The sequence below is a fragment of the Oryctolagus cuniculus genome, chromosome 6, assembly GCF_964237555.1.
Source record: "Oryctolagus cuniculus chromosome 6, mOryCun1.1, whole genome shotgun sequence".
Classification (NCBI taxonomy): Eukaryota; Metazoa; Chordata; class Mammalia; order Lagomorpha; family Leporidae; genus Oryctolagus; species Oryctolagus cuniculus.
The window spans coordinates 2,248,420-2,275,716 of NC_091437.1; the positions used below are offsets into that span (position 1 = coordinate 2,248,420).

The window sequence follows — 27,297 nt, forward strand, 5'->3', positions numbered from 1 at the left end:
TGGGAAGCAGGTGCAACTGAGTGGAGGCTGGAGGAAGGAGGGAGACCTAGCTGGGGGCAGCAGACACCGTCCTCCCCAGGGGAGGACATTTCAGAGGAGACACAGGGTAGTGCCCGTGAAATGATTGATGCGGTCGCAGGTCGGACGGGCAGGCCGTGGACAGCTGCAGGGAGTAGGAGCCCAGCTGCTCCATCTGTCCTCACACCTGCGGGCCACTGGGCTGCTGTTTAAACAAAGCTCAATGATATCCTGCACTGTCTTGCGTGTGTCTCCTTTCAACAGCCAGGGAACGGGCAGGCAGGAGAACGAGCACAGAGCAGACACCACGGCCGACGTGAAGCGTGGGAGAGGCCGCTGTGGAACAGTCCTGGACCTGGGGCCAGAGAGGCTGTGCCGAGGCGGTGAGCCTGGGCCCCAGCCATGCACACGGCAGGAAGGGCCCCTGCAGAAGAAGAAAGGTGTATCTGGGCCGTGCTTCCAGTTCCTGCGATGTCTGCCACAGGGTGGCAGGGGCCCGAGCACTTGGGCCAGCCCGGCACACTGGGGTACTGGGTCGTGGGCGCAGCTTGACCCTCTGGGCCACAGCGGCTGTCCTGGATGACAGTCGGCTGTCAAATCCTCTGGTTTAATGCGGGTTCCATGATGGAATCTTCTAGCTGTCATTCCTTCCTCTTCATCAGTCGTGAGGCTTCCAGAAAGCGAGAGTGACTTCCGGGAGGGCAGATTGGTAACCTGCGTAAGCTCCTTAAAAGCCACCTCTCTCCTTCCCAGCAATCCCCTCCAGGAATTTATTCCAGGGCAGCAATCATCCAAGTACTGCAAAGGTTGTGTGTAAAGGAGGCTCTCGAGGACAATCTGTCCACGCGAAAACCGGGACAAGCTAAACATTCATCTCCCAGGGGGTCTGGTAAACAGATCGCTGTCAGTTCCAGTAGTGGGACATGTCTCAGCGATGCAAATGAGGATCGGAACTGCACTCATCGAGGTGGAAAACCCAAAGCATCTAAGCACAGAAGTCACACTCGTGTTTAAAACCTGCGTGTGCAGTGTGTGTCGATGTGGAAGCAAACCCAGGTCCGGCACCTGCGGAATCCCGGAAGCTGGCTTCCTGAGGCCTTCCTGAACTACCCGCTTCGCTAAGGAATGTGTGCTGTGTTCCTAATCTGAGAAGACAACCCATCAGCAATTCACAAGGCTACCTTCTCTGACGAGGAGTTCCTACGTAGCCACTCCTTCTCTGAATTCGTACTTGCAGCCAACAGTGTCCAGCACGGAATTTAGGACTTCGCCCCCATCACGTGACTCGGTCAACATGACCGCGAGGCTGGGGACGGTTGTTCTGCTGCTTCTGCTTTTGGAAGCCATACAGGATCAATCACCGTTTTTGGAAAAGCTCAACACAACTTTATGTGCTCTCTTGGGCCCTTCAAAATGTGTTAGGGGGCGATCAGTGCCTACGCGTGCTTGAAAATGCGGAGCAGTTCTGAGGCCTCTCCCGTCCACTCTTAGACGAGCATGAGGGGCAGAGTAATGGCTCCTCAGAGATGTCCACAGCCTGGTCCAGGGCCTGAGGGTGTGGTTCACGGTTGGTAGAAAAGAGCGAGGTTTGCCCGAGGACGGAGGCTGCCGGTCTGCAGCCCTTACACCAGGAGATGACTCTGAATGATCCAGGGGCCCAGCGTCCCCAGCTGTGGAAGGCGGGGACACAAGAGCAGCTCTGACGTGGTGTGAGAGGCCCAGCCTGACACAGACACTTTGCACACAGGAGCAGGGCCGGGCGGCCAGGATGCCAGGAAGTGTCCTGGAGCCACTGTGGGAACGCTGTCCTGCCCACACCTTGATGTCTCCTAGCGAGACCCGTGCCACACTTCTGACTTACAGGTAGAAGATGTAGGGTGTTTGAAGCCACGGAATTTGTGTTAATTTGCTATACCAGCACTGGAAAACTAACCCAGTGCCCAACAGAGATGTGCTCATCTTCATTCCAATACCCAGTCCTGATCCAGAAACAAACCCCTGTGAATATAAGTGGACTCATGCCGCCCCCAACACCGTGTTGACATGTGTGGAGCTTGTATTCTGCACCCAGAGATCTGCTTTGCACTCAGGGGCATCTGAAGCATTCGGAGTTCCAGTGTGACATCCCCTTTAACACATGCTCCTGAAACTCTCTCCACCATCGAGGCTGAGCCGCCGCTCAGACCTGCTGCGAGGACACACTGTCCCCTCCAGTGGGCTTTCCCGTCCTGTATGCACCCTTCAGTGACCGTCTGAAGACACTCTGTGCAAACAGCGGTTGCCAAAGACCTTGCCGAGATCACCAGCTCTCAGTGGCTGTCACGTGCCCAGCTCTGTCAGAGGGCTCCTATTTTATTAGCACGAAGACGGGGCAGCGCTGTCAATAGCACCCATGTGTGGACTGCCGGGAAAGCGGCCAGCGTGACGCTTGGGTGCGCTACTGTTAGGAGAAGTGCTGTTACCTGGATCGCCCGAACGAGTTCTCAGCCCCGAGACTAATTAGCGTGGCACCGAGAAGCGAGGGCGCTGTTGACTTAGCGCCGAGGGACTCATTACTTTCAGGGTTCCTTCGGGGATCATTGCTGCCCCATCCGAAGGTCTGCTCCCTGAGACTGCGAGTCACACAACTCAAGCACGGAGCAGAAGCACAGCTGACACGGCGGGGAAGTCTTCCTGGGCCCTGGCAGAGGAGCTGGAGGCTGGGAGACCCGGCTTCCAGGCTGAGGGAGTGCGTGGAGAGTGAAACGCGCCCGGCTCCCTGGAGTCCTGCGCTGGGCTCACACGCCCTGCTTCTCTGCTGAGGGAGACGCTGCTCTCTGAGTGGACACTCCCGCTGGGCGGCCTGGCGCCCTGGGACCAGGAGTGCCGGCAGGGATGCCACAGCAGCCCTCGTTAGCCTGGGCAGATTCTCCCCGGAGGGCCTATCGGGAACTTTTTAAAAAAATGATGTTTACTTCCCTGGGATAAGCAGAGCCGTCAGCAGGGAACACATCCCGGGGCTCACCCTGCTTCTAGGAGCCGGCTAATCAGAACTTCTCCAGCGCATGAGCACCGTGGCCCGGGGTGCTCGATGGCCGAGGGTGGTGCCTCCTGAGTACAAGGTGCACAGCGCTGTGGAAAACGCATAGCGGGGGAAAAGCTAGGCATGGGTTTCAACGCTTTTCGCATCAAAATAACCTTTTAGTTCCAGTTTTCCCTGAACTTTTTGAAGCACCGTCATAGGTACACACACACATACACATCCGTTTACCTTTTACTTGGAAACATTTCAGGCTTACAGGAAAGTCACAGAGGTGGTGGAGCACACCCTACGGCTAACCCTTCACATTGCTGCAGGGTGGCCTTCTAGAATTACCAGGGCCGCAGCACAATCAGCCAAACCACAGGTCTTTCTCCAAGAACTCACTAAACCCAACCCAGGCTCCCACGTGGCACTGAACCGCGTCTCAGCCTCCTTCCATGGCTGGCTTCTCCACACCCTTCCCTGTCGTCCCGGACTTCAACACGTGTTAGGTGTTCCATTCACTTCTGTGTTGCGTGTTAGATGTTCTGTTTCATTAAACCCTGCAAAAACCTTCTGACCTGGGCAGAATTATGCTCACAGGTTTAATATTTCCATTTATTCATTTTATTTATTTTGTTTAGGAGGCAGAGAGACAGAAACACATGAGAGAGAGAGAGAGAGAGAGAGAGAAACAGAATTTTCCCATCTGCTGGTTTTCTCGGCAAATATCCACTACCTATGGGCTGGTTCAGGCTGAAGCCAGGAGCTGGGGACTCTCTCTGGGCCTCCTATGTGGGTAGCAGGGACTCGAGTGCTTGAGCCATCGGGTGCTGCCTCCCAGGGTGCACATTAGGAGGCAGCGCAATCAGGAGAAGAGTTGGGACTGGAACCCTGGACTCTGACCTGGGATGGAAAAGTCTGAACGGCCAAACCCCTCCCCGTCTCTTCACAATTTTTAGAGAAGAAATAAAGACCCAATGAGGTTAAGAAATCACCCAAAGTCACAAAGTTCCTTTTGTTGTCTTGTTTTGTTCTTGGTTCTTGGGTGGTGGGGACCTACCCACTTAACGAACGCTTAAAGGCGCAGCATCGTACTGCAGACATTACGCTAAGTGGCGGATCTTTGGAAGTCATTCTTTATGTACGACTGTACCTACATACGCTCAGCCGACATCTCCACAGCTCCTGCCCCGTCCCCCAGCAGCCATCGCACACTTGACTGTTTATTCCACCTTGACTAAGGTGTATCTGAAAAACAAAACTGTGTACGTTTATGTTGTCTAATGTGATGTTTTGGCATATTAAGAGTTTTCTAAAATCTCATGGAAATGAGTATTATGGGAAAATATGAATGGATTTCAAAAATCTTCTGCACCAAAATAAACATCTCTTAACTCCATTTTCCATGAACTTTTTTTTTAAAGATTTATTTATTTATTTGAAAGTCATAGCTACACAGAGAGGAGAGGCAGAGAGAGAGAGAGAGAGAGAGAGAGAGAGAGTCTTCCATCCGATGATTCACTCCCCAGTTGGCCGCAATGGCTGGAGCTGCACTGATCAGAAGCCAGGAGCCAGGAGCTTCTTCCGGGTCTCCCACATGGGTGCAGGGGCCCAAGGACTTGGCCATCTTCTATTACTTTTTCCAGGCCATAGCAGAGGGCTGGATCAGAAGTGGAGCAGCTGGGTCTCAAAATAGTGCACATATGGGATGCCGGTGCTTCAGGCCAGGGTGTTAACCCACTGTGCCACAGCGCCGGCCCCTGCATGCACTCTTGAAGAATTTCTCCTATGTATGCATTGTGAAATGATTAAACCAAGCTGACTAGCATAGCCACCACCTCATACACTTATCCTTGCTTTCTGGTGAGAAGATCTGAGCGCTGTTCTCTTAGCAATTTCCAAGTGTCAACGTTGTCTTCATGCTGCACAGAGCTCTGCAGAGCTACTCATCTTGTCCAGCTGAAACCCGTGCCCTTGGACCCACACAACAGGTCCTCATTCCCCCACCCCTCCTGCCTGGAAACCACCCTTCCACTCTCTGCCCATCTGGGGCCGACCTTTTTGGACTCCACAGGTGAGATCACGCAGTACTTGTTTTTCTTGCCTGGCGCATTTCACCCAGCATGAGTTTCCCCAGGTCGTCACACAGGCCAGAATTTGTACACCATAGTCCCTATCCATCCATCTGCTGGGGGTCCTTTGGTTAACCTCTAACCTGGCTATTGAGAATAACACTGACGTGAACACGCAAGTGCAAGTGTCTCTGGGAAAGCCTGACTTCATTTCCCTTGGAGATGTGTCAGTAGTGGGATTGCTGGGCCACGTGGCAGTTCTCTGTGATTTTCTGAAAACCTCCACCCTCCGCCGTTTCTCCCATCATGGCAGCAGTAATCGACCTCCCGCCCACAGCGTGCACACACTCCCTCACCTCCTCACCAGTGCTTGTTATTATTCTAGTGATAGCTGTTCTGACCGCTGTGAGGCAGCAGCTCCCGACTCACCCAGAGAGTGGGTTTGAACTTGTCTGTGTCTGATGACCAGTGGTATCGAGCGTCATCTGGAACATGCAGAGCCCAGCTCCTGGTCTCTGCCCACCCGAGCCCCGACCTGCTTGTCTGTCACCATCTTCCCTAGTGAATGGCACCTCCATACTTTCAATTGTTCAAATCAAACCCAGGAGGGTAGGGTGGGAAACATCATTATGTTCCCAAAGCTGTCTATATGAAATGCAAGAAATCTGTTCCCTTTAGATAAATTTTAAAAATAATAATTTAAAAACCACAGGGGGGGCCGGCGCCGCGGCTCACTAGGCTAATCCTCCGCCTTGCGGCGCCGGCACACCGGGTTCTAGTCCCGGTTGGGGCGCCGGATTCTGTCCTGGTTGCCCCTCTTCCAGGTCAGCTCTCTGCTATGGCCAGGGAGTGCAGTGGAGGATGGCCCAGGTGCTTGGGCCCTGCACCCCATGGGAGACCAGGAAAAGCACCTGGCTCCTGGCTCCTGCCATCGGATCAGCGCGGTGCGCCGGCCGCAGCGCGCCGGCCTCGGCGGCCATTGGAGGGTGAACCAACGGCAAAAGGAAGACCTTTCTCTCTGTCTCTCTCTCTCTCACTGTCCACTCTGCCTGTCAAAAAAAAAAAAAAAAAAAAAAAAAAACCACAGGGGGCTGTCCTGGCTGCCTCTCATGCACTCACATCAGCAAATCCAAAGCTGTGCTCGTGGAGCACATCCGGGCCCCGCCTGGCCCCACCCACCCTCTCACCCCTGCAGCCTCCGAGGTCTCCTGGCTTCTCTGCCTCTGCCCTGGGCCCTGCTTGTCCATTGGCAGCACAGCAGTGCAGGCCTCACTCCTGTCTTTCCCTAAAGGTAAGGATGCTACAACGCAATGGGCTGTAGGACACTCGGCTACGTGTGAACTTCAGGGCCCAGTGTCATGCTGTAGCAGGGTAAGCTGCCACCTGTGATACTGGCATCCTGTAGGGGCTCCGGTTCGTGTCTTGGCTGCTCTACTTCTGATCCAGCTCCCTGCTAATAGACTGGGAAAAGCAGCAGCAGATGGCCCAAGCGTTCAGGCCCCTGCCACCAATGTGGGAGACCCGGATGAAGCTCCTGGCTCCTGCATTGAGGCCACCTGGGGAGTGAACCAGTGGATGGAAGACTCTCTCACTCTGTCTTTTCCTCTCTCTTTGCAACTCTGACTTTCACATAAATAAATCTTTTAAAACAACGTGAACTTCAGATAAATACCTTTTACGCACCTTTTTAGTATAAGGGGCATGTTGGAAGATATACTCTTGACGTTCACTTCAATCCTTTTCGTGTGCTTTGTCAGAATTGGAGACATGGAAAAGAACCATTTACTCTTCTGAATGTGGATGGGGTCTGTCTTACACCTCTCTGACAGAAAACCACAGACTGGGCCATTCGCAATGAGAACAAATTCATTTCCCTTGGTTCTAGAGGCTGGGAGCCCAAGATCAGAGCGTCAGCTTCTCGTGGGAGCCTGCTTGCTGCATCATCTCAGGTCGTCAGCGAGCGGGTGAGAGAGAGCAAAGGCGAACTCGCAGCCTGCAGCCCCACAAAATCAGCATCAATCCTCTCATGAGGGAAACACTCCAACTGTCCAAACACCTGCCATCAGGCTCCCTGGTCTACACCGCGGCACTGACGGTAGGGTTCCATCAGGCTCCCTGGTCTACACCGCGGGCACTGAGGGCAGGGTTCCATCAGGCTCCCTGGTCTACACCGCGGCACTGAGGGCAGGGTTCCATCAGGCTCCCTGGTCTACACCGCGGCACTGAAGGCAGGGTTCCATCAGGCTCCCTGGTCTACACCGCGGCACTGAGGGCAGGGTTCCATCAGGCTCCCTGATCTACACCGCGGCACTGAGGGTAGGGTTCCATCAGGCTCCCTGGTCTACACCGCGGCACTGAGGGTAGGGTTCCATCAGGCTCCCTGGTCTACACCGCGGCACTGAGGGTAGGGTTCCATCAGGCTCCCTGGTCTACACCGCGACACTGAGGGTAGGGTTCCATCAGGCTCCCTGGTCTACACCGCGGGCACTGAGGGTAGGGTTCCATCAGGCTCCCTGGTCTACACCGCGACACTGAGGGTAGGGTTCCATCAGGCTCCCTGGTCTACACCACGGGCACTGAGGGTAGGATTCCATCAGGCTCCCTGGTCTACACCGCGGGCACTGAGGGTAGGGTTCCATCAGGCTCCCTGGTCTACACCGCGACACTGAGGGTAGGGTTCCATCAGGCTCCCTGGTCTACACCGCGGGCACTGAGGGTAGGGTTCCATCAGGCTCCCTGGTCTACACCGCGGCACTGAGGGTAGGGTTCCATCAGGCTCCCTGGTCTACACCGCGGCACTGAGGGTAGGGTTCCATCAGGCTCCCTGGTCTACACCGCGGCACTGACGGTAGGGTTTCCAGCTCATGTTGTTTGGAGGGCATGTGCCATACACTCAGTGCCTTTTCCCATTTTATTTGTTTGCACAAACGAGCAGGCAAACTCAGGTGCATTCCATTTGGCATAGCTGATGATACATTACCAGTGTAGACGCTGGACTCCTGACATTACATGACACATATTATGTTGAACGATTGAGTGGTTAATTTCATGCGCCAACGTGCCTGGCCCCAGGAAGCCCACATGAATTATGATTTTGGGTGTGCCTGGGAGGGTGTTGACTCAGTATGGAGGACTGCCCTCCCCAGCATGGAGAGCAACATCCCAGAAGATGAGATCCTAAATAGGACAGAGGGTGGAGGAAGGAGAAATTTGCCCACTTTGCTCCCTGTCTGACTGCCTGGGCTGGGCCACTTGTCCTCTCCTACCCCTGGCCTGGGATTTCTTCCCTGGCTCCTGGACCTGGACCTAGACCGGGACCTGACTGACCATTGGCTTCTCTGGGTTGTCAGCTTGCAGACGGCAGAGGTTTGGCTACTGTGATCTCATGAGCCGGTGCCTCGTGCTAAATCTCTTGGCAGATACAAATTGTGTGTGTGCGTGTGTGTGTGCATGTGCACATGTTGTGTGCGTGCGTGTGTGCATGTGCACATGTGTGTGCGTGTGTGTGCATGTGCACATGTTGTGTGCGTGTGTGTGTGCATGTGCACATGTGTGTGCATGCGTGTGTGCATGTGCACGTGTGTGCGTGTGTGTGTGTGCATATCCTGCTGGCTCTGTTTCTCTGGAGAACTCTAACAAGAGTACTTGGACAACTACTGTCCCCGGGTGTTCTCCACCAATGGTAATTCCTGACACAGAGCATGAGAGCCACATAGTGCACAGTGTGTCCCCACAATCCCATCTCCATCAGCACTGGGTCACCCACAGTGTCACTCACAACAAGCAAGCTTCAAGAAACAGGCAGCCACTTGAGCAGTGTACCTCTTCTTACCCTGTGCCCATTCATCATGAAAGCCTAGCCTAAAACTACACCTAGCTTCTGGTTCTTTCCCCTGGGTCATCTTGCCAAAAATCACTTGTTCTTGTAAATATGACATCTTTACGGTTTAGTGACTTATCTATGATTCTACACAACTTTGCGTCATGTATGTGGCATTCTTTATATATATCTGTATATATATAAATATATAAAAGATTTATTTATTTATTTGAAAGTCAGAGTTACACACAGAGAGAAGGAGAGACAGATAGAGAGAGGTCTTTCATCCGCTGGTTCACTCCCCAACTGGCTGCAATGACCAGAGCTGCACCGACCTGAAGCCAGGAGCCAGGAGCTTCTTCTGGGTCTCCCACGCAGGTGTGTGTGCCCAAGGACTTGGGCCATCTTCTACTGCTTCCTCAGGCCATAGCAGAGAGCTGGATCGGAAGTGGAGCTGCTGGGACTTGAACTGGTGGCCATATGAGAAGCCAGCACTGCCGGCGGTGGCATTACCCACTATGCCGCATCTGGCATTCTTAACTGTTGGGTAGGCTGTGATTTTGCTGTGGACGTTGAAGACCTTCATGTAAATAAAGCGATTTGTAGCTGAACTTCGGCTGAATATCATTCAGCAACAGCATCAACCATACCATGAATATTCTTTAGTTTGACAGACATGAGAATGTTTACAGGTAAAATCTCACCCTAGACGTGCATAGGTTCATACATGAGAAGCAAAGTAAACAAATGTGCGAGTTTCATTCAAGTCCTTTCTCTCCTTAAGTATCTCTAATTGCATTTTTGTAAGTAGTTTTTACAACATAATGCACTTCATTTTAATAGTTTTACAAAATTTTTCTTTATAAAACTTATTCAGCCTATTTCTCAATCACAGATGATTTCAGAACATGCATGTTTTTCCTAAGACTTCTGCCTTAATTTTTTCTAACTCCTATTACACAGTTCTTTCCCCTACTTTACACCAAATTTTGAAACTTTTTTTCAAAGGATTTGACATTAAATCATTAATGTAGCTTAATTCAAAGTAGTACACTAGAAACGGTTATGTGGGTTCTTCATAACTCCATAAACACCTAGATGCAGTGCTGATCTTTTTATTAACTTAAAAAATGATTTATTTTACTTGAAAGGCACAGAGAGAGAGAGAGAGGCTTTCATTAGTTGTTTCACTCTTCAGTTAACTGCAACAGAGCAGCCAGGGCTGGGCCAGGCAGAAGCCAGGAGCCAGGGACTCCCTCCAAGTCTCCCACGTGGGTGCCAAGGAACGGCCTCCCAGGCCCATCATCAGGGGGCTGGGTGGCAAGCACAGCAGGCAGCGCTTGAAGGAGGCACTCCAACAGGGGGAGCCAGTGTTGCAAGGGGTGACTCACCCTGCTGTGCCAGACGTCCATCCGCACAGCAAACACACGTGCATGCACGCGGCAGACACCAGACCTGAGCGCATCAGCTTCACTCCAGAGGAGCTACTCCGCCTCAGCCCACCCTCCCCAGGCTTTTCCTCGACTCTGCCCTCAGGTGACCTCGACTCTGCCCTCGGCTCCAGCCATTCTGCCCCTGGGCGACCTCGACTCTGCCCTCGGCTCCAGCCATTCTGCGTCTGAGCGACCTCAACTCTGCCCTCGGCTCCAGCCATTCCGAGTCTGGGTGACCCGGGCTTGCTCCCACCTCAGAGACCTCCCAGATGCCGTTCTCTCTGCCCCTGCAGTTCTGCTTGAATTCTGCACGCGTTGCCCCTTGTTGTGCGTTGCTTCCTCCTCGGCCACGACCTTCCCATGTGGCCTCCCCAGTCACAGCACTCACAGTGCATTCTCCACGCCCTCTGCCACGATCATCCCCTTTGTGAGTGAAACCAGCGCCGTCTTAGGCTCTGGCCGGTCTCCACCTTGTACAGTAAGTGTTGGCCTCTCCAGCATCCAGGCTGGCCAACCAAAAGTCAGGTGACCAAGCGGCCCAACCACCGCACGCTAACGGGATCAGGGCTCCCACTTCCTTAGCCCTGCAAGGCTGTAACAAGACCCACTGTCCCCGCACGGCCTCGCACCCTTGCCCTCTCTCTCCAACCCCAGCAATGACCCTTCTCCCTGACTCCGGGGTTTGGTCAGCACGTCCACCCGGGTAAACTCACTTGTTTCCTGTCGCTCTCTCGCTGGAGTTCAGGGTTTCCTGTCTTTGCCTTCTGCTCTGTTCTAGCAGTGGTGCCAGAGCAGAGCCTGTCTCAGGATGGGCACGCAGGGAACACTCGCCGAATGAACGAACGGCACACACAGGTGCCAGGAGCAAGGAGCTAGGAGCCAGGCCCGGCCTCACTGGCACGGCTCCCTCGCCCTCCCACGGCTGGCCCTCCATCCCCCTGGCTGAATGGATTCCGCACATGGGCATCTTTAGGAAAAGAGGCGCAGAACAGAGAGGAGGCAGAATACGAACCTACGGCCAGACCACATTGTTCAGAGAGAAATCCGCAGAGGTGGGTGACCAACTGCCGCGTGCACATCCACGGAACACGCGGAACGTGCGGCAGGAGGCCCCGACCCCAGCGGCCGGGCCACTCTTGCATGAGGGCTGAGAAGGGCTGAGCCTTTGTCTCTGCTCCACCAGCCATGGCCCAGGAGTTTCGGCACACACTTTACCCGGAACAGGCAAACAACCCCTCCGTGCCAGGGTGGAGGGCCAGGTCAGACCCTGCACTGCCGCCTTTTCTGCGGAGCTCGCTCTGGGCTTTGTCTAGGCAAAGCTTTCTAGCTTTTCGGGAAGCCCACGGCTGGAGGTACGCAGCGGGCTGCCAGGTTCCGGGGGACAGTGACTCCCCAGGGGGTCGCACAAGCTGGTGGCCTGGGACGGGCTGCCAGGTTCCGGGGGACAGTGACTCCCCAGGGGGTCGCACAAGCTGGTGGCCTGGGACGGGCTGCCAGGTTCCCGGGGACAGTGACTCCCCAGGGGGTCGCACAAGCTGGTGGCCTGGGACGGGCTGCTGCCACTCAGCAGGCAGGAGGGCGCCCGGGAGCTCCAGGCCCACAGCCTAAGGTCGGATTCTCAGCAACTAAGAATACAGGAAGCCAGGGGCTGAGGAAACGCAGGGACCCCCGGCCAACGCTGATCTCGGGCGGCTCTGAGTGTCAAGGCTCTCCGCACTTCTCGGGCGACCCCCGCCACGGAAGAAAGACGCAGGCCTGGACAGCCGCCTCACAGCGGCGGGGGCACCGCCACGGCCTGCAGGGCCTGCAGGGAGCGGACGCCCACGCCCCGCTCCGGGTGCGGGCCCAGGGCTTGCAGGCTACCAACTCCAGGGTGATGCTGCTGTCATTTGGGGACTACGCTTGGGAAGCACCGCCCCCCGCAGTAAAGGCCTTCCTCCGCGACCCCGCTTCGCCCCAGCAACGGGGGCTGGGACTCGGGAGGGAAAGCGGGACGGGGAAGCCGGACGGCGCCCCTCCTCCAGGGGCTTCCTTGCCGCTAGGGCGCCCGGCTCCGAGGCACTTCCGGGTCCCCTCTAGGCGCCGCGGAGGTCCGGCCGTCTCGGTGGTCGCGCGGGCCGGGGCGTGGCCCGGAGGAGGCGTGGCCGGAGGCGGGCCGAGGCGCCGCGAGCGCTCTTGTGCCGGACGTTGCGCGGCCGCGACGCCTGGTGCCAGCGATGGCTGCGCGTCTCTCCCTGGCCGGAGCGGGCAGGCGTCGGGCCGCTTGCGCCGCAAGCGAGGCCCTGGCCTGAGTGCGGGAGCAGCGGCGTCTGGCGCTGCGCTTTCTCGGCGGCGCCCAGCGTCCGCCCTTGTGGCGGCGCACGGACGGTGAGGACAATGGGCCTGCGAGCACCGAGCTCCGGGGCCGCTAGGGGGCGCTCCCGGCGTGAGGCCGTGGCTGGCGGAGTAAGGGGCGGGGCGGGGCGGGGCAGGGGCGGGTCCAGCCTTGGCGGGATGGACATTGGGCAGTCAAGGTGGGTGGGCGTGGCCGGGCTCAGCTCAAGATGTGGGCGGGGCCTGGCTGGAGAGGAATAGCTGGGGGGTGTGGCTACGGAGAACGCAGGCGGGGGCGGGGCCTGACCGAGGAGGTGGGTGCTGTAGGCGGGCCTGAACACGGGGGGCGGGGTTGTGGGGCGGGGCCTGGCTACGGAGAGCGGGGCGTCCGGCCTTCTGCTGCCTCCCCTCTTTGGCATCCCTGGGACTCTGTTTCCTGTTTTTCTTTTGATGCAAGATGGGCAGTAGGCAGGCTACCCGTGTTCCACACTGGCCTCTCCTGAGCCGGTTTGCATCTGGCGTTGAAGGATTTACATTTATAAGTTACTTTTTAAAAATAATTTTCATCTTGAAATAATTTTATAAAGTTGCAAGGCTAGTGCAAAGAATTCCCCACCTGCGGTTCACGCGGGTCGCGGGTCGCGGGTTGCTTCGCCAGCGGGGTCATCTCGGGGCCTGCTGGAGCCGGTCTGCCAGTCGGCCGTGCTGTTGGTGGCCCAGCATCTGTGCCCAGCAGGCCCTGCCCTCTCCCCAAGGGCCTGAGCATAGCATAGCCCCGAGTTGGGTGCTTTCTCCTTGCCAGGGTCCTGGTCAGGTGTGAGCGTCCTCTGGGCCCCCTGGCCTCTGCCCTGACCAGGCCCCCTGGCCTCTCAGGTGCTGGCTCTGGGCTGCTCCCTGGGTGATCTGTGTGTGACTCCAGCCGGGCTTCTCGGTGGCCCAGGCCCATGGAGCCCGAGCTCAGCCTGCAGCCGGCCTCCGTTGTCTCATTGATTCTGCCTGTGTGCTCCTGGCCTGGCCTTCCATCTGCACACTGTGCTGCCTGTCAGAGGAGCTTGCTGAAGGTATGGACCTGGCAGTCACGCTCTTAGGATAAACACGGGGTCCCTGATGGAGCCTGGGGTCCCCGATGGAACCTGGGGGCCTGGATGGAGCCTGGGGTCCCCGATGGAGCCTGGGGTCCCCGATGGAGCCTGGGGTGCCTGATGGAGCCTGGGGTGCCCGATGGAGCCTGGGGTGCCCGATGGAGCCTGGGGTGCCCGATGGAGCCTGGGGTGCCCGATGGAGCCTGGGGTGCCCGATGGAGCCTGGGGCCCCGGATGGAGCCTGGGGTCCCCGATGGAGCCTGGGGTCCCCGATGGAGCCTGGGGGCCCGGATGGAGCCTGGGGTCCCTGATGGAGCCTGGGGGCCCTGGATGGAGCCTGGGGTCCCTGATGGAGCCTGGGGCCCTGGATGGAGCCTGGGGCCCTGGATGGAGCCTGGGGTCCCCGATGGAGCCTGGGGTGCCCGATGGAGCCTCAGGGCCCTGGATGGAGCCTGGGGTCCCCGATGGAGCCTGGGGGTCTCCGATGGAGCCTCGGGGCCCTGGATGGAGTCTCGGGGCCCTGCCAGCTGCTCCAGACTTCTTTGTCCCTCGGGTTCCTCCTGTGGCCCGGCCGGCTTAGCCATCTCTTCCTGTGCTGTTCATCCTCTCTGGGGTGCTGTCCCCCCCACACTCAGGCATTGTTCTTCCTGTGGCCCTGCCCAGTCATCCGCTCCTCGGGGAACTGCCCTGCCCTCCCTCGCTGTGCAGATCTGGCCTTGCTGCCACCCCTTAGGAGCCCAAGAGCACACAGGCACCTGCGGCCGGGGCCCCACCTGGTGGGGTCCTCAGGGCTGCTGCACGGTGGCTCAGGGCCCCTGCCCGCGACGGCTCAGACGGCAGCTGACCTCCTGGAGTGACCGAGGGCAGAGACCGAGCAGCTTAGGAGCCCCAGTCCTGGGCGTCTGCTCCCACCACTGGGCCGCACTGTCTGTCAGCAGTGAGCGGGGCGGCCTGCTTAGGAGGAGGGCGCAGGGCTGTAAGCACCAGTGGGTGGGGGTGTCTCTGGGCTCTGTCTTAGAGACCAGCTCTGCGGAGCTGTTGGACGTACGATGAAGTTAGGTGTAGAGTTAAGTTGAGGTATTTCCTTCAAGAAGGACTCCCCTGTTCTGGGGTCATGTACATATTTTATTTTTGCATTTTCATAATTAGTTCTTTACAAGTTTAGGATTTCGTTGTAACAGAGCAGCCGCACATGACTGTTTACCACAGAGCTGATGACGCTCGTCTAGAATGGGAAGCTCACTGTCACGTGTTGGACGTGGTGGCGTCACGGCTTCCTGCCCTCGCAGGGAGCTCCACGGGCAGCGCTGATCTGGAACAGCCGTCGTCACCCAGGGCCGACTTTGTCTCCCGGGGCATCTGGCGACGTCTGGGAAAGCGTTTGGAATTGGCAGCTAGGCGGCCGTGTTGCGGCGGCCATTCCGTGGTGCCCAGGACCGGATACGGACACGACAGACGCCCCGGCGGTGCCGACTGCGAGAAGGTGCCCAGGTATGTTGTTTGAGGCGCCGGCGAGGACCGGGAGCTGCTTCCTGTGTCTGCCCAGCCCCTCCCTCTGGCGGTGGGGCCCTGAGGCTCCTGTGCTCGTCCGTGAGTGGTGGGCAAGACCCCGCTGTGCCGCTGGTGGAGACGTGAGCTTTGAAGTGGACTTTCACTGTCTTACAGATGCGTGGACTCTGGGCAGGGCAGCCTCGTCTTCCAAGTTCACCATGGCCTCAGCCTCGAGGTAGGAGTGTGCCTGGGATGTTGTTAGCCCCTGGTTCTCGTCTCACTAAACCGCTGGTGTCCACGGGGCTTAATAAAGGAGGCAGGCAGGGGTGGGGGAGGGAGAGGGAGTGACAGAAGGCGAGGCTGATGGGAGTGCAGCACCCATGTGTCCACAGACGTGAGAACATGGTGGACACAGCAGGTTTCCATGGCCAGGGTTGGGACAGCCACGTGCAGACAGGGTTGACAGTCTGGGGAGAGCGGGGGCTGGGACGTTAGGGCCGCAGAAGCCCTGGTCTGTGGGCCTGAATCCACCCTGTGAAGCCAAGGCGGCTGGGCCGGGTAGGTGTGAAGACGGCTCCTGGGCCCACAGAAAGGCTCTCGGCTCTCCCCTCCCCTGCTGGCCACGCACAGCTCAGGTGGGCACATCGCTGTGTCCCTGAGGTCAGCCCCGGGGATGGCGGAGTCAGCGTTGGGAGGGGAGGCTGGAGTGGGTCAGCACTTCCTGGTGCGCTGCAAGGTTCACGCCAGGGCTGGAGGGGCCCAGCGAGGGCCCAGGCGGGGGACAGCAGTGGGCACTGCTCCAGTGACCGGCATCCCGCGGCCGTCACCCTTCTCCGGGCTGATGACTGACAGCAGCCCCCGGGTTCAGCGCCAATTTGTAAAGCAGGAAAGGAAGCAGATGCCTGCTTAGATGGCCTCCGCCTCCAAAGCCTGCCCTGCTCGGCCCCGCGCCGGGCCTGGTGCCGGGCCTGGTGCTGCCAGGCCTGTGAGGCTGCCGCTGGACGCAGCCCTGGCTCTGGGAATGGCCCTCCTGACCCTTCCTGTTGCTGCAGAGGTGTCACTTCTGGGAGCGGGGCCCGCCGCAGGGCGAGGGCCGCTAAGCTGCTGGAGGTGCTGAGCGCCCTGGAGGAGGAGGAGTCTGGCCCCGACAGGGAGGAGATTTTCATCGCCCCACCCGACAACGCCTCAGGGGACTTCACAGACGAGGACTCGGGGGACGAGGACGGCCGGCCAGGGGCTCAGCTGCCGGGCAGCGTGCTGCACGCCTCTGTGGTGTCCGACCACTCTGGCAGCAGCGAGGAGGACGGAGCCCCAGAGCTGCAGCCGGCCGGCGAGAGGCAGAAGGCGGGGGCGGAGCCGCAGCGCGTGTGGACCAAGAGAGACATCCGGCCGGACTTCGGCAGCTGGCCGGCCTCGGATCCTCACATGGAGGACCTCAAAAGCCAGGAGCTGAGTCCTGTGGGCCTCTTTGAGTTGTTCTTTGACGAAGGAACCATTAACTTCATTGTCGACGAAACCAATCGTTACGCCTGGCAGAAGAACGTGAACCTGGGCGTCACGGCCCAGGAGCTGAAGTGTATTTTGGGCATCTTGATCCTGAGCGGCTACGTCTCCTATCCGAGGAGAAGGATGTTTTGGGAAACCTCTCCCGACTCGCATCACCATCTCGTGGCTGATGCCATCAGGAGGGACAGGTTCGAGCTGGTCTTCTCCTACCTGCACTTTGCAGATAACAGCGAGCTGGACGAGAGCGATAGGTTTGCCAAGGTCAGGCCCCTCATCGTCCGCATGAACGGCAACTTCCAGAAGCACGCGCCCCTGGAGGAGTTCTACAGCTTCGGGGAGTCCATGTGCGAGTACTTCGGGCACCGCGGGTCCAAGCGGCTGCGCTCCGGGAAGCCCGTGCGCCTCGGCTACAAGATCTGGTGCGGCACGACCAGCCGGGGCTACCTGGTGTGGTTCGAGCCCTCGCAGGGCACGCTGTTCACAAAGCCGGGCAGGGGCCTGGACCTCGGCGGCAGCATGGTCATCAAGTTTGTGGACGCGCTGCAGGAGCGCGGCTTTCTGCCCTACCACATATTGTTTGACAAGGTCTTTACAAGTGTCAAACTGATGTCCATTTTGAGGAGAAAGGGAGTGAAGGCCACAGGAACCGTGCGTGAGTACAGGACTGAGCAGTGCCCCCTCAAAGACCCCAAGGAACTGAAGAAAATGAAGCGGGGTTCATTCGATTACAAAGTCGACGAGAGCGAGGAGATCATCATGTGCCGCTGGCACGACAGCCGCGTGGTCAACATTTGCTCCAACGCCGTGGGCATAGAGCCAGTGAGGCTGACCAGCCGGCACGCGGGGGCGGCCAAGACGCGGACGCAGGTGCACCAGCCGTCGCTGGTGAAGCTGTACCAGGAGAAGGTGGGAGGCGTCGGCCGGATGGACCAGAACATCGCCAAGTATAAGGTGAAGATCCGCGGCATGAAGTGGTACTCAAGCTTCATCGGCTACGTCATTGATGCCGCCCTCAACAACGCGTGGCAGCTGCACAGGATCTGCTGCCAGGACGCCCAGGTGGACCTCCTGGCCTTCCGGAGATACGTGGCCTGCGTGTACCTGGAGAGCAATGCGGACACGTCCTCACAGGGCAGGCGCAGCAGGCGGCTGGAGACGGAGAGCCGCTTCGATATGATCGGGCACTGGATCATCCACCAGGACAAGAGGACCCGGTGCGCCCTCTGCCACTCCCAGACCAACACCCGCTGTGAGAAATGCCAGAAGGGTGTCCATGCCAAGTGCTTCCGGGAGTACCACATTCGGTGACGCCTTGGCCTGCTTGTTGGACTTTGTGGTCATGGCGAGATACTTGCAGCATTTCTGTGCACCACTTGCAGCACTTCTGACCCAGTTGTGTTGAGAAAAGACCCGAATCCCTGCCGACTGGGTTTTGTATTTCCTCCTACCCTGTAAACAGTGCTGTGTTTTACTGTGTTCTATCATGATGATGCATGATGTCATTAATATTTACATTAATACTCTTAAGTGTTAGCAAATCTGTGTTTTGTACTGTTATTTATTTAAACTTATTCAAGTAAAAGTCTTGCTTTGGGATGTATTTGAGTTCCCAGTGAAGATTATCAAAGAAAAATTTGCATGAACAATAAAAATCTTTTACCATTGCATGTCATGATTTAACAATTTTTTCAAAAGATTCATTTATTTGTTTTTTTTTTTTTTTAAATTTTATTTATTTGAAAGACACGAGTTACAGAGAGAAGTAGAGAGAGAGAGAGAGAGAGAGAGAGGTCTTCCATCTGCTGGTTCACTCCCCAAATGGCCATGATGGCTGGAGCTGAGCTGATCTCAATCCAGGAGCCAGGAACTTCTTCCACATCTCCCACATAGGTGCAGGGGCCCAAAGACTTGGGCCATCCTCTGCTGCTTTCCCAGGCACATTAGCAGGGAGCTGGATTGGAAGTGGAGCAGCCGGGACTTGAACCAGCACCCATATGGGATGCTGGCATTGCAGGCAAACGCTTTAACCTGCTGCGCCACAGCATCAGCCCCCAAGATTCATTTCTTTGAAAGGAAGAGTGACGAAGAGCAAAGCAGAGAGAGTTTCCATCTGTGGGTTTACTCCTGAAATGGCCACAACAGCCAAGTCTGGCCCATGCTGAAGCCAAGTTCCAAGAGCTCCATCTGGGTCTCCCAGGTGGGTAGTAGGCACCCAAGAACTTGGGCTGCTCTCTGCCTCCCAGGTTGCACATTAGTAGGAAGTTGGATCAGAAGCACGGACAGGACCCACACTGGCACTCCGATAGGAGATGTGGGTATCCCTAGCAGTGGCTTAACCCACTGAACCACATGCTTCCCTGTGATTAAGATGGAGGCGATGGTTAAGAAGTATAACATGGGCTGGTGCTGTGGCTCAATAGGCTAATCCTTCGCCTGCGGCACTGGCACCCTGGGTTCTAGTCCCGGTTGGGGCTCTGGATTCAGTCCCAGTTGCTCCTCTTCCAGTCCAGCTCTCTGCTGTGGCCTGGGAAGGCAGTGGAGGATGGCCCAAGTACTTGGGCCCTGCACCCGCATGGGAGACCAGGAGGATGCACCTGGCTCCTGGCTTCGGATCAACGCGGTGTGCCAGCCAGAGAGGCCATTGAGGGGTGAACCAATGGAAAAGGAAGACCTTTCTCTCTGTTTCTCTCTCTCACTGTCTACTCTGTCAAAAAAAAAAAAAAGTATAACATGATGAAGGATTTCTGTTCACATTTCTAACACTTCTAGAGCGCTAAGCCAAGGCTGTCAAACTCCAGGGATAGGTAACTTGCTATGTGTTTATTCAGAGAACTAGAGCTGCAGGATTCATGTTTCCTGATAAAGATATTTTTCTTATACACATGTATTCATGTGGAATCCATTTTTATAACCAGCATGATGTAAGAATCTATTTTTCCTCCCAGGTGGGTGGCTATTGACAATTACATGTATTTAACCACTGCTTTAAATTCCACCTTTATAAATTCCCGTGTTTAAGGGGAATGTTTTGGGACAAGGGAATATTTTTATGTATGAAAACCTGGTGAAATGAAGAATGAAAGAGAAATAATGCAGGGCCAGTGCCGTGGTGCAGTAGGTTAATCCTCCACCTGTGGAACCGGCATCCCACATGGGCGCCGGTTCTAGTCCCGGTGGCCCCTATTCCAGTCTCTGCTATGGGCTGGGAAAGCAGTAGAAGATGGCCTAAGTCCTTGGGCCCCTGCACCTGCCTGGGAGACCGGGAAGAAGCACCTGGCTCCTGGCTTCAGATCAGCACAGCTCTGGCCATTGTGGCCATCTGGGGAGTGAACCAGTGGAAGGAAGACCTCTCTGTCTCCCCTCTCTCTGTCTGTAACTCTACCCCTCAAATAAATAAATAAAATCCTAAAAAAACAAAACCAAAACCAAAAAGAGAAATAGTGTAAAATCTAAGAGAGCATGTTGAATGTCTTCTTTCTGGGTAAGAACTTTTTTTTTAATAACAGTAGATAAAAGAGGACCCATCAGTAGGTTTACCGATACACAGCTGAAAGATTGGGGTGGGTGTTGTATTGCCATGGACTGAACCGCCACTTGAGACCTACACATTCCGTCTCAGAGTGCTGGGTCAGTACCAGCTCCTCTGCTTCCTGCTGATGTATCTGGAAGCAGATGATGGCTTAGTGTTTGGGCTTCTGCCACCCACATGGGAGACCTGGATGGAGCTCTGGGCTCATGGCTTGGGCCTGACCCTGCCCTGGCTGTGTGGGCATTTGGAGAGGTATTCAGTGATAGAAGATATTCATTCTCTCTCTCTGCCTTTCAAGTAGATGGAAATCAGCAGTTTTTAAAATGCTGTGAGATTTATTTTCATTAACAAAATTAAAATGCAAAGACATTGGGAAAATATACTCTAAATCACATTTGTGATACCCAAAGTGAAAAAGACCTCATAAACACATAGATGGCATAAAAAAAGTGCAGTGCTATATAAAAAGTCAAATGTTGAAGAATGGACAGGGTGAGACCCTGGAGCAATAACTGTGACGTCACAAGCAGTCCTGGATACCCGTTTTTCATCAGATGCGTTTGTCACAGATCATCAGTGGCATTGTGGGGCCGGGAAGCCGGCAGACTCCCGTAGTACCCGAGGGAGTGTAACTCTGTCCCTTTCTGGAGGCAGCTTAGTGAGGTCTGCCCCAAATCTCGTAAAACAAACTGTGAACAATACCCCATTTTCCCCTTTCCCCAACACTGGCAGCCCCATCCTGCTCTGCTTCTGTGAGACTGAGTCTTCAGACACCGCACGTGCGTGGAATCCTACCTTATTTCACCTAGGGTAATGCCCTCGAGATTCAGCCATGTGTGGCACATGGCAGGGTTCTGTTCTTTTACAGGCTAAACCATCTGTGTGGTATATGATGCATTTTCTTAGTGCATTCACCTGTCGAGGGACACCTGGTGGCTGATGTAAATATGTTGCCGTGAACACACATGGGAAAATCTCCCGTCCACACCCAGCTTTCAGTTCTCTGCACCTGTCCCCAGTAGGAGACGACTGCATCTTTCTATCTCAGTTCTATTTTAAAGTTTTTGAGGAGCCTCCATGGTTCCCCACAGCGTCCACACCACTTTCCGTTCCCACCTGCAGGGCTCTGGCTTCTGCACACGCTCACCAGCACTTGTTATTTTCTCTTCTGTAGGCAGTGGCCATCCTAATAGGTATGAGACGTTGTCCTTGAGGTTTTGATTGACAATTGGCTGTTCATTAGTGATATTTTTCTTATGCTCATTGGCCATTTTTACATCTCCTTTAGAGAAATGTCTATTCAGTCCTTTGCCCATTTTAAAATTATTTGTTGTTAAGTTGTAGGCATTCTTTATATATTCTATTAACCTCTTATTAAAGGAATTGCAGATATTTTCCCCCATTGTGTAGATTCCCTTCCACTCTATTTATTTTAGATGCATAAAAAACCTTTAAAAATTTGGATTAACATGTAAGAATTGTATACTTATGGGGTACAGTGTGATATTTCAACATTCAACACATATAAACATTGTGTACTGATCAAATATGGGTCATTACCATTTCTATCTCCTTATGTGTTCTGTGTTTGAAGCCTTCCAGGCCCTCTCTTCTAGTTAATCATAACATATATACTAGATTATGGTGAACTGCGGTCACCCCACTGTGCCTTGGACACTGACGTATTTCTTCTATTTGTGTTTTGGTAGCTGTTATCCAAGCCCCTAATGCCTCCCTCCCCACCTACCCTTCCTAGCCTTGGCAATCACTACTCTATGTTCAGACTGACTTTTCAGCTTCTACTTATGAGGGAGAACATGTGAGACCTTTCTGTGTCTGCCTTATTTGCTGGTTCACTCTTCAAATGGCCACAACAGCCAGGCCTGGGACAGTCTGAAGCCAGGACCCTGGAACTCCATCTGGGTCTCCCACGTGGACTGCAGGGGTCCAAGTATTGGGCCATTATCTACTGCTTTCCCAGGCACATCAGCAGAGAGCTGAAACAGAAGTGAGAAGCTGGGACTTGAATTAGCGGTCCGGTATGGGGTGCCAGTGTCTCGAGCAGCACCTTAACCTCTGTGCCACGGTGTCAGCCCCTTAAACACTTTTTTTGTGAGGCCAGCTTGGTGGTGATGAATTCAGTTTTTGTTTGTCTTAGAAATTATTTCTCCTTCAGAAATGAAGGATATTCTTGCTGGATTTCATATTCTTGGTTTGCAGATCTTGGAATACGTAATTGCATTTGCTCCTGGTCTGCAAGGTTTCTGCTGAGCAATCTGCCCTCAGTCCAGGGATGGCTCACCTAAATGTGATTCGGCACTTTTAGAATTGTCTTGCGCTCTTGAAGTTTGTAACATGGCATGGTTTAGATTTTCATCTGGTCTTTCTGTTTGAGGCCCCACATCTCTCCTGCCCTGCTTGTACACACCTGCTCCAAGGTTGAGCAAGTTTCTAGCGATTCTTCCAATAACTGTGCCTGACCCTAGATACACACCCCTGCTCCAAGGCCGGGAAAGTTCCAAGCTGTTCTTACAGTGAATGGGTTTTCTGTGCCTGTCCCCTTAGCCTTCTGTGTCCCCAAATGTGAACATTTGCTCATTTAATGGTACCCTGAAGACCCCAGAAACTATTATTCCCCCCCCTTTTTAATTTTTTTTTTTTTAATTTTTGACAGAGTGGACAGTGAGAGAGAGAGAGAGAGAGAAAGGTCTTCCTTTTTGCCGTTGGTTCACCCTCCAATGGCCACCGTGGCCAGCGCACTGCGGCACATCACACTGATCTGAAGCCAGAAGCCAGGTGCTTCTCCTGGTCTCCCACGCGGGTGCAGGGCCCAAGCACTTGGGCCATCCTCCACTGCCCTCCCGGGCCATAGCAGAGGGCTGGCCTGGGAGAGGGGCAACCGGGACATAATCCGGTGCCCTGACCGGGACTAGAACCCGGTGTGCCGGTGCCGCAAGGCAGAGGATTAGCCTAGTGAGCCGTGGCACCGGCCATCCCCTTTTTAAAAAAAGGTTTTTGCTGTGGCCAATGTTGTGGCATAGTAAACTAAGCCTCCCCCTGTAGTGCTGGCATCCCACATGGGTGCTGGTTTGTGGCCCTGCTGCTTCTCTTCTGATCCAGCTTTCTGCCTATGGCCTGGAAAACAGTAGAGGATGGCCCAAGTGCTTGGGCCCCTGCGCCCGTTTGGGAGACCTGGAAGAAGCTCCTGGCTCCTGGCTTCGGATCGGCCCAGCTCCAGCTTTTGCGGCCACTTGCGGAGTGAACCATTGGATGGAAGACCTTTCTGCCTCTCCTTTTGTCTGTAAGTCTGCCTTTCGAATAAAATCTTTAAAAAAAGATTTTTACTTACTTGAAAGAGATCTTCTATCCATTGGTTCACTCCCCAAATGGCTACAACGGTTGGGACTGGGCTGATTCCAGAAGACAGGAGCTTCTTTTGGGTCTCCTACGTAGTTGCAGGGGCCCAAGCACTTGGGCCATCTTCTGCTTCCCCAGGTGCTTTAGCAGGAAGCTGGATCTGAAGTGGTACAGCCAGGACTCAAACTGGCACTCACAATGATATACTGTAAGCAGGCAGGCAGTTGTCTGTGGACCCAGAAGTCACAAGCCTCCCACTTTCTCACCTTTTCATGATGTATCTGTTACATCTGGGACCTGGATTAATGAGATGATGAGGAGGTGGAAGGCAAGAGTGTGCCCTTTCTATCTTGGATCTTGCTTAGAGGTACTGCGGTTCTGTGCCTTTTTGGTTCTCCAATGTACCTTTTTTTTTTCTTTTTAAAGATTATTTGAGGGCCAGCGCCATGGTCCACTTGGCTAATCCTCCGCCTGTGGCTCCGGCACCCCGGGGTTCTAGTCCCGGTTGCTCCTCTTCCAGTCCAGCTCTCTTCTGCGGCCTGGGAGTACAGTGGAGGATGGCACAAGTGTTTGTGTCCCTGCATCCGCATGGGAGACCAGGAGGAAGCACCTGGCTTCTAGCTTCGGATCGGCGCAGTGCCAGCTCTGGCGGCCATTAGGGGAGTGAACCAATGGAAGGAAGACCTTTCTCTCTGTCTCTCTCTCTCTCAAACTCTGCCTGGCAAAAAAAAATTTTTAAAAAAGGTTATTTATTTGAAAGTCAGAGTTTCACAGACAGAGAAGGAGAGGCAGAGGCAAAGAGAGGTCTTCCACCCACTGGTTCATTCCCCAGATGGCCGCAACAGCCAGACCCATGCTGATCCGAAGGCAGGAGCCTGGAGCTTCTTCCAGGTCTCCCACGTGGTTGCAAGGGCCCAAGGATTTGGGCCATCTTCCACTGCTTTCCCAAGCCATAGCTGAGAGCTGGATCCAAACTGGAGCAGCCAGGACTTGAATCGGCACCCATACGGGATACCGGCACTGCAGGCGGTGGCTTTACCCACTACGCCACAGTGCTGGCCCCTCTCCAATGTACCTTTTTCACTCTCCTGCCCTCAGACAGACCTTCCCAACCACAGGTAACATTTTCAGTTTTCCTCCCACTTATCAGCAACTCTTTGGCCCATTCACTTTGCGTATTTCTGTGTAGAGCAGCCCACACTCACTTGTGAATGAAAGCTTATTTCTCCACTTTCTCATTTTCTGTTTACATGCAATACCAGTCTCTGCTTAGTATTTCTACATCTGCAGGAGAAAAGAACCTGAACTAAAACTTAATTCACTGCCAACATCAATAGGAAATGCCTGCGTGACAGGTGTCAGCTTAACCCTGTGCACCACCACACCAGCCCCTGACTGGGATATTTTAAAAGATCTGGCTTCAAGCTCAGTCCTTCTGTGTGGTTTAGCGTCCTGGAAGTTTTCAACTGGACTTTTAAAATCTGACTTTCTGAAATCCAGATTTGTTTGGTTCTTTCTCAAGATTTCAGTCTCTGTGCTGAATTTCTCATTCACATTATGAGTTATTTTCCTACTTTTTTGCAGTAGAATGGATGCTTATTATTTTTCAAAGAGAAATCACACAGCAATTTATTAAGTAATTTTTAGAATAAATTTCTCATATATAAATAATTATATAAAAATTGTATAATTTTACCTTTTCAGTACTTGTTTCTTTCCCCGTGATAAACTGGAATACACCATAACACCAAAAACAAGACTGTTGGCTCACCATCTAGGACACAACTGCACAATGACACTTTATTAAATGCAAAGCAAGATTACAGCCTTTACCTTTGTTTCACAGAGCTGAGGCAGCAGCCCAGGGAGGGGACTGCATGGTTCTCCTTGGTGGGGCCGGTGTGTTCTGCAGTCCCCTCAGTTTTGGGAAGCAACCTGTCAGTTGCCACAGCCCCTAGCCTGGGTGCCCTTCCAGTCACCCCCCACCCCTTGCTCTGTGGTGTTCTCACCATGCTCCTCCTCCTGTCTTCCTGTATCTTGCTGCTCTAGGATACTGTCAACTTAGAGTGGGTTTATCTGGATGTAAGCTCACTGTAAGCTGAGCGGAACCTGCATTGCAGGTTCTGAAGTGTTTCAGTCAGCTCTCGGTGTCAGAGGGCTCTGGCGTCTCCTTGGCTATTCCTTGATCTGGCAACGCTCCAAATTTCTGATGCTGCTCGTACCAGTCATTCACGGTCATGGTTGCCAGACTCGGATAACCGGCTCCGAACACTTTAGCTTGGGTCACATTGCGAGTGAGAATGAAGGGCTTCACTGGAGGCCTCTCCTGGCGAGATGCGGGAGGCGCCGCCGCCTCTCCTGCGGAGTCTTTTTCTCGCAGAATCTCCATCTCCTGGTCAATGCTCTCAATCTCATCCAAGCTGATACCCGCCCACCTCCGGAGGTGGAGGAGGTGGTACTCACGGACACGCTCGTCCGCTGCCTGCCCGCTTTCCACAGCGCGTTTCAGCGCGGCCAGCCTGCTCTCCGCCTCCTTCCTCTGCCTGTACCTCTCTATCTTAGCCTCGCGTTGCGACGCCATGGCCTCGAGGCCAGGCCGGGCTGCGGGGGGCGCAGCGGCACTGCGTTGGGCTGCGCCGGCGCGGGTTCCAGGAAGCGGGAACTCGGCCAGCCGGTAGTGCCGGCACTGCGTGAGGTAGTTCAGGAAGTGTTCCCGCGCCTGCTGCAGGTGGGCCAGACGCTCGCCGGGGCGCACCTGCTTCACGGTGAGCGCGCCCTGCAGCGCCGGCAGCAGCAGGTACTTGAGGTCGGCGGAGGCGATGTCTTCCACGTCCTCGTTTCGGCTGAACAGGTCGAGCAGCGACAGCATGTCGGCGGCCTTCCCCAGGAGCTCCAAGCCCTCGGCCACGGCGTCCTGGACCGCCTGGGAACCGCTGGGCTCGGCCGCGGCCTCCGCCTGCTCCAGCAGCCGCCTGCCGGCCTCGAACAGCTCGGGCAGCCGCAGCGGCAGGGCCTTGTCCGCGGACGCTGCCATCTCGCGGCGGAGGCTGGCCGGGGCTTCACTTCCGGGTCACAGGTAACTGGAAAAGAAGAGTCAGGTGAGCGAAGGCAGGCACGGGAAAGGCGCGCCGGGCCCCGCACACGGCCTGCCGCAGAGCAAGGCCTCCGTCCAAACCAACCAGCCAGCAGGCACGCTTAGCCCGAGGCGCGCCCGAGCCCCGCGGGCCCCGAGGCCCGGTGTGGCGGGGGCACTCGGGCGCGAGGGGGCCGGGAGGGTGCGGGCCGCGGCGCGGGCCTTCACCTCGAGAGCCGCTCCCGCCCGGCGCCGCTCCGCAGGCCGACGGTTGCGCCGCAGGAAGTGCGCGTGGCGCCCTCGCTTCCGCCGGGCCGGCCTCTGGCGCCTGCGCAGTCGCGTCCCCGCGCCCGCCGAGCCCCCGCGTCGTCCCAGTGCAGGCGCCTCGGGAGCGCCCCGCCACCCGGTGGGCGCCTTCGCGCCACGCGGCGCCCACGTCCTGCTTTCGTGTACTCGGGGGTCGTGGGCTCCCCTTTCTCGCGCTTGGCCAGGTCACCCCGCTCCTGGGGGACGCCCCGCGGCCTTGTCCCCGCGTTGACGAGGGTGGCAGAGCCCCGTCTCGGTCCCTGCAGAGCGCGGCTTTCCTAGATGGTGTGTCG

At 55.4% G+C, this 27,297-nt stretch overlaps 2 protein-coding genes across 8 annotated transcripts; one reads left to right on the forward strand and one right to left on the reverse strand.

Moving 5' to 3' along the window:
* The first annotated feature begins 12,451 nt into the window (after nt 1–12,451).
* On the forward strand, nt 12,452–18,404 carry PGBD2 (piggyBac transposable element derived 2). 7 transcript variants are annotated; one of them, XM_070075965.1, is made up of 5 exons: nt 12,510–12,714; nt 13,534–13,721; nt 14,924–15,233; nt 15,408–15,468; nt 16,286–18,404. In XM_070075965.1, exons 4-5 carry the CDS (start codon nt 15,452–15,454, stop codon nt 18,045–18,047), a joined length of 1,779 nt encoding a protein of 592 aa, XP_069932066.1. In that variant the 5' UTR covers nt 12,510–12,714; nt 13,534–13,721; nt 14,924–15,233; nt 15,408–15,451; the 3' UTR covers nt 18,048–18,404. The 7 variants fall into 7 exon arrangements, with proteins under 7 accessions (XP_017195325.3, XP_069932066.1, XP_008250668.3 ...); XM_070075964.1 differs by having other exon boundaries at nt 12,523–12,714; nt 15,032–15,233; XM_017339836.3 differs by lacking the exon at nt 13,534–13,721 and having other exon boundaries at nt 12,452–12,714; nt 15,032–15,233.
* Nucleotides 18,405–25,453: 7,049 nt separating this feature from the next.
* On the reverse strand, nt 25,454–27,025 carry LOC100352638 (immunoglobulin-binding protein 1). The gene is made up of 2 exons (XM_051828562.2): nt 26,927–27,025; nt 25,454–26,705 (listed from the first exon to the last, which is right to left on the reverse strand). Exon 2 carries the CDS (start codon nt 26,657–26,659, stop codon nt 25,763–25,765), a length of 897 nt encoding a protein of 298 aa, XP_051684522.2. The 5' UTR covers nt 26,660–26,705; nt 26,927–27,025; the 3' UTR covers nt 25,454–25,762.
* Between the last annotated feature and the right edge of the window lie 272 nt (nt 27,026–27,297).